At 29.2% G+C, this 12524-nt stretch overlaps 5 protein-coding genes across 5 annotated transcripts; 4 read left to right on the top strand and 1 right to left on the bottom strand.

Annotated features, from left to right (window-relative positions):
* Window positions 1-680: 680 nt before the first annotated feature.
* On the top strand, window positions 681-1085 carry GO595_007159 (protein KRTCAP2-like; the record flags this gene model as incomplete). The annotated part of the gene is made up of 1 exon (XM_067920592.1): window positions 681-1085. One exon carries the CDS (start codon window positions 681-683, stop codon window positions 1083-1085), a length of 405 nt encoding a protein of 134 aa, XP_067772678.1.
* Window positions 1086-2963: 1878 nt separating this feature from the next.
* Window positions 2964-4331, top strand: GO595_007158 (uncharacterized protein; the record flags this gene model as incomplete). Its single annotated transcript, XM_067920591.1, has 1 exon — window positions 2964-4331. One exon carries the CDS (start codon window positions 2964-2966, stop codon window positions 4329-4331), a length of 1368 nt encoding a protein of 455 aa, XP_067772677.1.
* A 446-nt stretch (window positions 4332-4777) lies between these two features.
* Window positions 4778-5980, top strand: GO595_007157 (uncharacterized protein; the record flags this gene model as incomplete). Its single annotated transcript, XM_067920590.1, has 1 exon — window positions 4778-5980. The coding sequence occupies one exon, from the start codon at window positions 4778-4780 to the stop codon at window positions 5978-5980; it is 1203 nt and encodes a 400-aa protein (XP_067772676.1).
* Window positions 5981-6009: 29 nt separating this feature from the next.
* Window positions 6010-6579, bottom strand: GO595_007156 (CChain C, consensus ankyrin repeat; the record flags this gene model as incomplete). The annotated part of the gene is made up of 1 exon (XM_067920589.1): window positions 6010-6579. The coding sequence occupies one exon, from the start codon at window positions 6577-6579 to the stop codon at window positions 6010-6012; it is 570 nt and encodes a 189-aa protein (XP_067772675.1).
* Window positions 6580-10876: 4297 nt separating this feature from the next.
* On the top strand, window positions 10877-12268 carry GO595_007155 (Thioredoxin family protein; the record flags this gene model as incomplete). The annotated part of the gene is made up of 1 exon (XM_067920588.1): window positions 10877-12268. The coding sequence occupies one exon, from the start codon at window positions 10877-10879 to the stop codon at window positions 12266-12268; it is 1392 nt and encodes a 463-aa protein (XP_067772674.1).
* Window positions 12269-12524: the final 256 nt, after the last annotated feature.

Below are 12524 nucleotides of genomic sequence, written 5' to 3'. Positions count from 1 at the left end.
TGTAAACTATTTAAAATGAAATGTGAATTCAATTTTTTGTGAAATAAATGGAGGCCGAATCAAAAGCTTCGCTTCCAGTCACTCTAAATATTGAATCTGTTAAAAGAAAAAAGAATTCTCAAGATAACATTCAATATCTTGTAACCATTAAAGACAAGAAAAATGGTAAATGGATTAACTTAGATCAAATCAAAGATCAAGAAGATTTGAAAATCATCACAGAATTCGAAGAAAGTTTGGCAAAAAATAAGGCGAGAGCAGCTGCTTTTAAAAAGCCATCTGAAATTTTGGGAATCACATTCGAAAATGACCAAGCAATGTACATAGTAAAATATAAAAACGAATCGAAACCAGAGCTTGTGACTTCTAAATTTGCGAAAACAAATTTTCCGAAAGATCTTTTGAAATTCCTTGAACAAAACATTACTTTTATGCCATCACAGTCTACAAATTCTCCTCCAAAGAAAATAACTTTTAAGGTTTAGTATGATGTTGCGGAAATATAATACAATCAGAGCGATTTTGTAATTTAAATTAATATTTGATTTCAAGATATAATAAATTTTTTTAAATATTTTTTTGGAAATTCCTAAAGATTTTTATAATAAGTAGGAAATAATATATTTCCACGAAAATTAAATTTTGGAATTCCATCGTCAACCGTTTAAAATTGGCCACAAATGAATGCGCCAACAGTCGAATCATCAAAGAGACTTTCTGGGATATGTGCAGCAGTTCTCGCTGTTCTCATGATCGCGCTTCGTAAAGTTTTCAGAATGAAGGCTGAAGCTACATTTCTTGGTGGATTTTTCGGAGCAATTCTTTTCTTTTTCTTAATTATTTTTGTTGGTAACACCAGAGCTGCTCGTGGAGACAATAAGCTCGGATGGATTGAACTTGCATTATGTGAAATTGTTGCTTTAATTGTATCATTTATTGTTCACCCTGTTTGCATCACAACTTGTATTTTATTCAGCATTCCTGTTGTTGTTTATATAAAATGGGCAGCTACAAAAATGTCAAAAATTCCCACATCTTCATCAACAAATACAAACAAATCTTCCAAAAAAAGAAAGCAGAACTAAATAAATACGAACCTATTGTAATCTTACGTTTTTTTATTTCATTAGCCAAGACTAATTATTTTTTTTTATTGTAATTGTTTAATTAAACTTAAGAAATGAAGCCACATATTCCAGAGTATAGATTAAATAATAATTCAAATTAGATTATTTTTCTTTTATTTGTTATATCAAAGGAACAGACAAACACTACAGGACGATAGAATCAAAGGAAATTACGATACGCACATTGTAGTCAATTTTTTCACTGTTCACTTAATATTAAGTGATAATTTTATGTCATCTCTTTTCATCAATGTAAATAAGAGCTCTGGATCCATAATTTATAGCTCTTATGGCAATTTCATATCTGAAACAGAAAAGCATCTTTGCATTGTAAGACCACATTCAATTCAATATTATTCATCACTATTATTCGAACAAGATACTGAACCAGATCTTGAAATTCCTATAGAGGCCACAGTTAAATATGCTAGTAGTTTCAAGTTACCAAATAGCCAAAGTGAAAGTATTATTGTTGTTACAACTAATACGACATTAATAATTTTTTCATATACTGGAAACCCTGAAGACGAAGTACCGATTAGCAAAATAGTTTTAAAAGGTGCTAGAATACCAAATGTTCAACCTAATCGAATTCCACCATGTTTTTTATTAATTCAAAATTTCCTTTTTATTTCCTTATATCCAAACACATTAACAGCTCTTCAATTTGGTGAAACAATTGATATAAATACCATTCATTTTGATCATTATGTTCCATTATCCATGTATGGAATCAATGAAGAATTAGTAACCTTTGATGTTTCGAACTCCATCAAAAAGTTGGAACTCAGTAAAGTTCCAGAAGCTATAAAATCGCAATCATCCAATTGTAGCCAATTATTGACCGAAATTGCAATTCCAGAAATCATTGAAGTTTTTCTAGCTGATTCCAATTATTATTATCTCTTTTCACAGGATAAGTTTTATGTTTACAAAGATGCAGAGAAGCTGAAAGAGTTTCCACTTAAAACCAACCTCTTTTCATCTCACTTTTTCAATGACGATATAATAATTTGTTTAGAAGATTTTACGGTTTTACGATACAACGGCGAAAGTCTTGCTGAACTCCAAAACGCACCACAAATCATATTTGATGATCTCATTACTATTTCACAAACACAATTTATTTGTATGTCACAATTTAACATCGTTTATTTATATGATTTCCAAACTAATGATTATCGACAAATCTTTCCAAATGAAATAATGTCTCCAACGCGACATGTTGTTGTCCCACATACAATTCAAGGACTTGATAAATTAATTATATGTGGACAAGATAAACTTTATTCGATTGGTTATGGATTTTCTTATTTTCCAACTTCGATTATTGATTTTATAGGTGAAAACATTTTTGTCTTTAATAATTACATAGTTGTTTCAACACAAAATAGTTCTGTTTTGTTTAAAGATAATGAAGTCACAAATAATTCCAATTTCATTGCTGATCAACCAACGATTTTCTTCTACGGTTACAACGGTTATTACATACAAATATGCAAAGACCGTTTAAATGCGTTTAAAGACGACGATAACGATAAACCATTGAAATTTGATATTGACATTCAAAATGCGTATGCAAATAATAATAAAATTATAGTTGTAACAAATGATAATAAATTAAAATCTATAATATTTAATGATGATAAATTTGAAGAACAAGATCAAGTTGAAATTAATGGAGAAGTTGGATCATTATTTATCACTAGTAATAACTTCATAATTATCTCATTATGGAATGAATTATCAATTCATATATTTAAACTTAAAGAAGATAATAAAATAGAAGAATGCAAGACATATAATTTACAACTTGTTGTTCGTTCCATATGTGAAATGGAATCCATTTTATACTTTGGTACATCAAATGGTTACATCATAGCATTTGAAATAAATGAAAATGGAAGAATCAATGAAATCGATCGAGTGAATACATCGCATACAAACGTCACAATTTTACCTGTTAAAGTGTTAAATGATTCATTTGTATTCGTTGCTTCAAACGAATCAAATTTGATCAAATTAAATAAAAACATGAAAATAGACGTTTACCCAATAAATTGTGGTAAATCAATCAAAGGTGTCAACTTAAATGATCAAATTTGTATCTTACATGATGAGAATGTTACCATCGGCGAAGTTTCGAATCCGCATCTGATACAAATTTGCCAAAAACATGTCGAGAGAACGTTTGACGGAATTTACATCGTTAACGGTCGTGAGATAGCAACAACATTTGACAACACCATTCAATTATTTGACACAAACCGTTTAGAGAAGATTGGATGTTTAACGGTGGATGAAAAGTTCACCGTAAATTACCTTTGTTCATTCGATTTTCATGGCCAATCATACGTACTGGTTTGCGTGGGAGGATTGGAGGAACCAAAAGATCGTTTATGTGAAGATGGAATGATAATAATATTTCAAAATGGAAAGGAACTTGAACAAAAGGTTGTCGTTAAAAGTATCCCAACAAGTATCGTATATGAAGAAGGATTCGTTTATGTTACTGTTGGATCAACAATTCAAAAATATTGTATGAAAGAAGATGGATCTCTTTCTTTCATGAAAGAAGCAGATGCATTAATGATAGCTTCTGATTTGTTACTAGGAAGTGATTGTTTATGTGTTGTTGATGCCTTTAAATCAGTGATTCTATTTGACTTCAATTTGAATTGTTTGGCTACTGATTATCTTCCAAAGTTCCTAATAACTGGATGCAGCATAAGGTCTTCTTTCATCGTAAGTGATTGCCGAGGAAATGTATATCATTTATCATTTGAAAAGGACAAAGTCATAACAAACGGTCGCTATTCTATCGGCGAAAATGTGACAAGTCTATCGGCGTGGCGACCGTTACCGATTGAAACCAACTTCGAAATGATTTGTGGCACAACACGTAATGGTTCAATCATAACATTCATTGACATAAATAACAATGATGTTTCCAAGAAATTGGAAGAGGTTCAGAAGAAATTTGAAGATATGAATAAAGAAAATGAGGAATTAACACATAGTGAATGCCACGCAATCACAAGCCACACATATTTCGAGCCATGCTTCGGATTCGTTGACATGCAATACATGTCGGGAATTGAAGATCTCGACGAAAACATGAAGAAGGAATTGTTTGGGGAGTCGCCAATGCCGAAAGAACTACAAGAAATGTTTGACCTTAATGAAGTATTGTCGTATTATTGAGTTAAGGTTTTGTTATTATTGTTTTTCTCCAAAATATGTAATAATTTGATTAAAAGAAATTTTTAACATTTGTTTTTTCTGAGAAGTGAAGTAATAATTTGTAACGGAAATGCATTTTTATAAGAATAAATTTTCGAAAAGATTCATTAAAATGTTCAATAATAAAAAAAAAAATAATACATTTAAGAGTTTGATTGTAATAAATAATACACATGAAATATGATATTGAATTATTACTAAAAATTGATTAAAATCAAATTTGATTCCATGGAAGATTTAGCGACGTTCATTTGCCAATGAAAAACCCTCACGAGGCCATCGGCTGGCTCTTTCAAAATAATATAAACTTATCAAAATAACAGTCGTTTTAATTCAATTAAACAAAAACGGAATTTTCCACTCAGAAATTTCAGAGCCTAAAAAACGATCACAACCATCTTCAATTTATGTCTTGTACATCACCATCTTACCGCAAATTGAGGCCTTCTGATTATTTTGATATCAATGCTGCTACAATGCTTCAATTGGCGCTTAAGGTTGAAAATCCGAAATATGTTAATGATATAGCTCATAAGCTCACAAGAATTGTGGTTCCTCTCCACACACGAACACATGGAGACCTAATGATTACACATTGCGAAGAGGTTCCTGTATATTTTTTGCCAAGTAAAATCAAAACGCTTCAAGAAGCCGCAAATTTCACCGCAATAAATTATACAAAACCTTTCAATAAGGCATTGGCCTCTGTAGCTGCAGGCAAAGATTTTGTTGTTTTGAATATTAATCACCTTTGTAGTGATGGTGGGTATTTTAAATATATTGTTTCCCACTTGAATGATCAAGTAAAAAGCAAAAATATTCTACCTTTGAAGGCAGAAGACATCTTTTCAAGTGAGATCGACAAAGCGCCAATTGTACAACCATGGAATTGCGATCCATACATCACTAGAATTTCCACAAATGGAAACCCGAAAGCGGATAGTCCATATGGCAGTTATTTCACAATTAAGGCTAAAATGAGTGACCTTATGTGTTATGATAAGAAGACCAAATCAATCAAGAAATTCACAGAAACTCTATGGTTGTCTCATATGCTTGCTGCCTTTGTTCATAAGCATCACATTGATGAATATGGAGGAGTTTGTACATGTATGGACCTTAGGAATTTCCTTCCAAAACAATCAATCGATTATTCATTAACAAATTGCTTCTCAGCAGTTTCGCCATCATCACACATTAGTAGTGACATGAAGTTATCTGAAGTTGGCCGCTTAATGCGTGAAGACATGGAAAAGAAGATCAAAGAAAAACATCACTTTGGCTTCATTAAAAGTCTTGGTGTTTCGTCCGATGCAAAGCCTATTCCAGGAATAGGTCTTGAAATCACTAACATGGGTGCATTACCAATCCAAAAGCCAATTGTTGATGCTTTTGTTTCGCATCATGCCAAGACGATCAATATCAGTTCAATTGTTTCTTTGATGAGTTTCTCAGTCGCAGACGATATTTACATCAGGTTAAGGTATGGTTCTGGTGTTTTAACTCATGAAGAAATGAATAAGTATGCGAAATCAATTGATTTCTTCATTCGGAATATTTCTTTGAATAACACTGTAGAAGAAGCTTATAATGAAATGATGAAAATTTAATAAACAAAAGCTTTAGTTTGTATTTTGTTTTATTTTTGTAATAACATTTTGTACCATTCGCGTTTATATTGTTTAACAATTTCTTCTGATGTTTTCTCATGTAAATCAATTCCAAGTTCAATGAGTTTCCGACAAACTTGTTTTTGATTTGAAACAAGAGCAAAATGGAAAGAGTTCCAACCATTACTTGCAATTGAATTAAGATCTGCTTTTAGCGATAATAATTTGAGAATAAAATTTAAGTGACCTCTATATGCGGCAATGTGTATGGGCTCTTTTCCATCCTCAGTTTTAGAATTAATTTGTGCACCGTTTTTTATGAGTAATGAAACAGTTTCTATTCTTCCAGAATAAGCAGCCCAATGAAGAGCAGTATATCCTGCGAAGTTTTTGGCTTCAACATTTGCGCCATTAGTGATGAGATATTTTGCACAAGTATAAGAACCATGAACAGCAGCACACATTAATAATGTATGTACATGATTATTTGAATCACCAGTTGATGCGTTTGAACTTACTTTTGTAGGAACTAGCTCTTCTAGTTCTTCAAGGCGCTCGAATTGAACTGCTTTCCATGCCTTGTAAACAAGCGCCTTCATTTGCAATTTGTTAACGTACGAAACTGAAACTGTTGCAATTTCTTATGCCGAAATGTTCCTTTTGTTTCATTCTCTTACCAAAGCCAAAGAATTCGTCGGCAGAGACAATTTTAGAACGTTTTCTTACTGATCAAAATTTGAAATTTCACAAAATCTTCTAAATAACTTTAAAAAAAATAATTTATTCCACTTAGCAAAGATGAACTTTCTTGCAGACGTTAAGGTTCGAAAGTCCGTTTCCAATCTTGATAAGAGTTGGAAGTGCACTTCCAACAAGTTGTTTGCAAACGCCTTGTGCAATCGTTGGGACCTTCTTGCAAAGGTTGGCCGCTAACCTAGCGATTTGTGATGTAATTTTGGCATTATGCTAAAGAGTAACATAAATTAATGCTCAACAGACATTATGTGAAATATTTTAATCGTGCAAACTTAAAATGTATACAACTTTTTATTGAATATATATTTTTTAAATATTTTCAAATGTTCATATGCATATGTAATAAGCATCATTTTATGTCTAATTCTTGATAAAGAATTAGTGGGGTGGGTTTGGTACTTTTTCACTTATGTTTTTTGCATTAGGATCAAAAGCTCTTGTTTAAGAATAATTTAACTATTTCTGTATAGCCTTTATTAGATGCTTTCATAAATGCTGTTTCAAATAATTTGAATAAATCCCAAATATTACTTTGATACATCAGACAAAATTAACAAATATTATATAAAACAAATGAATATCTTTTGCATTAATATCAATTCCTTTTTGTTCAATAAGTAATTTAACTATATCTAAGTAACCATTTGAAGATGCTTCTATTAATGCAGTTTCAAATACAGTAAATAAATTCCTAATATTATTTTGAAATTTTAAATGAATAAATTTAATATTATACGAATCAAATAAAAATTTTTCGCATTTATAGTAATTCCTTTTTGTTCAATAAGTAATTTAACTATATCTAAGTAACCTTTTTTAGATGTTTTTATTAAAACTGTTTCAAATACAGTAAATAAATTCCTAATATTATTTTGAAACCCAAAATTATAATAATTAATATCAAACAAAACAAATAAATATCTTTGGAATTAACATCAATTTCGTTTTGTTCAAGAAGTAATTTAACTATTTCAATATTATTATATATAGATGCAATCATAAGCGCCGTTTTAATTTTAAGTAATTTCCAATTGTTATTTTAGAACCCAAATTTATTTATATCGATTTTAAATAAAACAAATTAATATTTTTAAAATTGATATCAATTCCTTTCTGTTCAACAAGTAATTTAACTATATCAATATAATTTTTTTCTGATGCTATTATTAGTGCTGTCTCAAATATTTTAAATAACTTTGAAATATTATTATCAAACATCAAATTATCAAATTAAATATTAAATAAAACAAATAAATTGTAATGGAATTGATAGCAATTCCTTTTTGTTCAAGAAGCAATTTGACGATTTCTAAATGACCATTCGAAGATGCATAAAATAGTGCTGTTTTAAATTTTTGGAATAAATTCCAAGTTTTATAATAGAGCATAAAATTTCTTAAACAAATCATGTTTTAGATGAATAAATATCTTTAACATTAACATCAATTTCTTTTTGTTTAAGAAGTAATTTAACTATTTCAATATAACCATTTCCAGATGCTTTTATTAGAGGTGTATAAAATATTTTGAATAATTTTCAAATATTATTTTAAAATATGAAAAAATTATTGAAACAAACGTTTAATAAAACATGTAAATATCTTTAGAATTGATTTCAATTCCTTTTTGTTTGAGAAGTAAACTAACTATTTCTGTATAACCTTCTGAAGATGCTAAACTAAGAGCTGAATTAAATAATTTGAATAATCTCCAAATATTATTTTGAGATAAAATATTTACAAAATTAATTTTCAATAAGTAATATAAATATCTTGAGCATTTACATCAATTCCACTTTGTTTAAGAAGTAATTTAACTATTTCTATTTCATTTTTTAAAGATGCTTTCATAAGTGCTGTATAAAATCTTTTTAATAATTTCCAAATATTATTGTAAAATATCATATTATTAAAATAAACAGAAAATAAAATATTTAAATATTGGCACCATTTATATTAATACCTTCCAATTTAAGAAGATAATTTAAAAGTTCATTGTTTCCTGATTCCAATGAAAAAACTAAAATATCTTTTGGAATTTGCTTGTTTTGAAGAAAATGTTTAACAAGATATAAATTTCCAATATTTGCAGATTCATTAATAATATTACAATTTACATCCATTCCTTCTTCAACCAAAAATGATAAAAGTTCATAATTTCCGTTGTTGATACATAACTTTTCCAAATTCTCAAGATCTTTGAGTTTCGTTTCAATATTTTGTTGTTTGTTTTCATTTAATATTTGGAATTGCTTTTCGATAAGATATTTAAAGATATCATTTCGATGAAATATAATTGCTGTTTCATATGCATTTTTAAATGTTGAATGATTCTGCTCACACAAATGAATGATTTCTTCATTACCACCTGCAACTGCATATTTGCCTGTGTTTTTTATATTAGAACCATTCATAAGTAAATATTTAAAACATTGAACTGATCCAAAAAATGCTGCATAATCAATTAATGAAACCCAATGATTAATAAATGAACACCTTTCTTAAAGTGATGGCTCAATTGTTTGATTAATATTAAAATTTGTTTGTGATGATATTTCTTGAAGTTTTTCTATTTCATCATTTCGAATGATTTTTGCAATTTCATTTGGATTAACTCCTTCTTTAATCAATTTCTTATGAAGTTCCCAATCATTCTCTGAAAGTTCTTCATAATGTCTCAGAAAAGTATTGCAAAATGGTTCCATATATTTTCGTTTGCTCTCTTCGAATGTTTTGCGATGTGCAAAATATTTTGAAGTAATATTTTTTATAATTTTATCTTCACTAACTAAATTTTGCCGAATCATATTCTCAATAAGATAAAATGTTTCTTGTGACTTCTTTTTTATAATTAATTGTGAAAAAACATCAAAAATTTTGTATTTGCATTTATGGGTTTCCTCAAAAGCATCAATTTCTTTTAAAAAATCTAAATATATATCTGAATTATTATATTTAGTAATGAATGACGTATATACAATTTGGCTAATAATTAAATTAAAAGAGTATGGATAATAAATATCAAATATTTCACCTATTGATTGCACTGAACTGGAAATATTATCCTGATTTAAATCATTAATTATTTGATTGATAGTTTGTATGGTTTCCCATTCGTTTTGTTGTTTTTGAGTCTCCATTACAGACATGTTGGAACCGAAATGACAATTTTGATTTTTAAATAAACATTTTAAATTTGGATTTTCTATATATTTCTTAACAAAACCAAAAAAAAAAGAACACAGCTTCAAACACAACTCAAAGAGAAGATAATAATTTAAAATCATATGCAACACTGCTGTTACTAGAAATATTGAAATCATTCCCTAATTCAGTATCAAAAAAATTAATCAGAGGCAATTACATGTGCAAGATGCCTTTTTTCTAATTTTCAAAAGGTTCAATTTCAAGAGTTATCTAGAAGATATAATACATCGTTTATTGATCAAAGCATACACTATTAATGAAACATTGTCATTAATAAAATCACATTGTTCATATAGTGATGGTTTAATTGTTTGATTAAAATTAAAATTTGGTTGTGATGACATTTCTCTATTTCACCATTTTGAATTATTTTCGCAATTTTATTTGGATTACATCCTTCTTTAATATATTTCTTATGAAATTCCCAATCATTCTTTGAAAGTTCTTAGTATTTGTTTAAGAAAAATTATCAAATGGCATATATTATATTTTTGTTTACTGTTTTGATTTTTGATGTTGTTGTTGTTGTTGTTAATAATTTGTTGGTTATATATATATCAATTAATTTCCTTTCTATCATTTTCTCAACTAAATAATATGTTTCTTGTGAATTAATATCATAAATCTAATGAGTAAAAATACCGACGATTTTTGGATCATTTCTTCTTCTTTCATTTGAATTGCCTCCATATAATTTAATAACTTCATTGTTTTTTGTTATGACTGCTGAATAAATTAAACTACTTATGAGAAAATTTGAAGAATATAGATCATTCCGATCTTATAATTTCATCTTTCCCTGAACTGAAAATCAAGATTTCCTTATGTTAGATTAAATATTATTTGTTCAAGTGAAATAGATATTTTACAAAATATTTTTGAATTGATATTTGTCCAAACAGAGCAACGTCAATTCAATATCCTTTGAGTTAAAATGCTCTTTGCATTTTTACTTGCAATTCGTTTTCCAAATCCTATAGGAGAAGCAACTTACCTTGATGAAATTGATGATTCAAAAATTGAAGAATTTATTCAATCTCATAATAGAAGCGTTATTATTTTTCAGAAAGATAACTATGTCTTAGACTATATGGACTATGGTATCTACAGGTACCGTGATCAGATCAACATTGCTCTTGCTAGTTATGAGAAATCTAACCTAGCAAATTGTGTATTTTCTCCTTGTATTGCTGCATTTTCTCAAGGAAAACATATATCCAATTTTGCCGAATATCCGACTCCAACAGAATTTGCCGGCTGGCTTCGAGAAATTATGAATCCTAAAATTAATAATTTAGAATACCCAGAACAGTTACGAAGATTTTTATCACTCAAAGGTGCTCACATCATTGGTGTTGACACAGAAGAAGTACCACAAAATATTCCAGAAGATGAAACATTTTATAACACATCATCATCTCTTTTTAAATTTTTCGATATGAAAGTTGACAAAGGAGTATATGTTTATCGTTTTTCAGATCGTCAGCTTATACCGTACAATGGTAATTTTGATGATCTTAAAGATTCACATCTCGTAAATTTGAATCTTTTCAAATCCATGGAAAAACCATTCTTTGGAGGGTTCATAACAAATGATGATAACACTACACGAGCAGAGGAAGAAATTTCCATTCTTGACAAGCTTGCTGTTGAATTTATTGATAAAGCAAATTTTGTTATTGCTGATGATTACGAAGGCAGAAGCATTATCAAGAAAGCCTCACTTGAAAACGCCCAAGCACCATATTTCTTTTTATTGAATTCGACAGATCTTGGACCTAATCGATGGTTAATTCAAAACATCCAGAAACAAAGTAATTACACCTTTATTGAATCATTTGTTCGTGATGCAATTGATGGCAAGATCAACTTTTCGAAGGTCTCAGCCCAATTTCCAGATGAGCCACCAGAAGTTGTTTTCCGTCAATTAACTGCCGTCACTTTTGAGGAAGCCGTTAACCAGAACGATACAGATGTGTTAGTTGTCATAACCGCTCCTTGGTGTGGGCATTGTAAACATTTCAAACCAGTTCTTAATGCGACAGCGCAAATGGTTGTGAACAAGACAGATAAAATTAAGTTTTATTGGATTGATGGCACGTTAAATGAGTTACCAGAAAGTTTTCCAAACTTCGATGGATATCCAACAATGTTTATGTGGCCCGCCGGGAAAAAACGAAAAGAAGATGTTATTTCTTTTGATGAAGATCGGACCATTGAGTCAATAATTAAATTTTTGAACGAATCTGCAACGACAAACATATCGGAATATGATTTTGATTTTGAAGCTGGAAAAGAACTTCAGAAAAAAATAGCAGATTCATAGAATAAATATTTTTTAGGTCAGTTTTACGTTTCCGAATTTTCTTCTCAAGATAAATAGTGAAATAACACATTGAAACGTTCTGTTAAATTTGGAGGGCTCCAAACTTTCAATTGATTTATATGAAAAATAATCATCCAGATTTCAATAGAGATTGGACGTTCAGTGTTTTCGTCATGTTTTAATTTAGAAACAATTATTTTTGGAGAAAATGTTACAGAGATTGGTGATTCATCATTTTCATTGTGTTCATCAATCA

This window comes from Histomonas meleagridis, assembly GCF_020186115.1.
Source record: "Histomonas meleagridis strain 2922-C6/04-10x chromosome Unknown contig_51, whole genome shotgun sequence".
In the NCBI taxonomy this organism is placed as follows: domain Eukaryota; phylum Parabasalia; order Tritrichomonadida; family Dientamoebidae; genus Histomonas; species Histomonas meleagridis.
The sequence above is the reverse complement of the archived record's forward strand: the minus strand, read 5'-3'. Positions and strand labels throughout refer to the sequence as shown.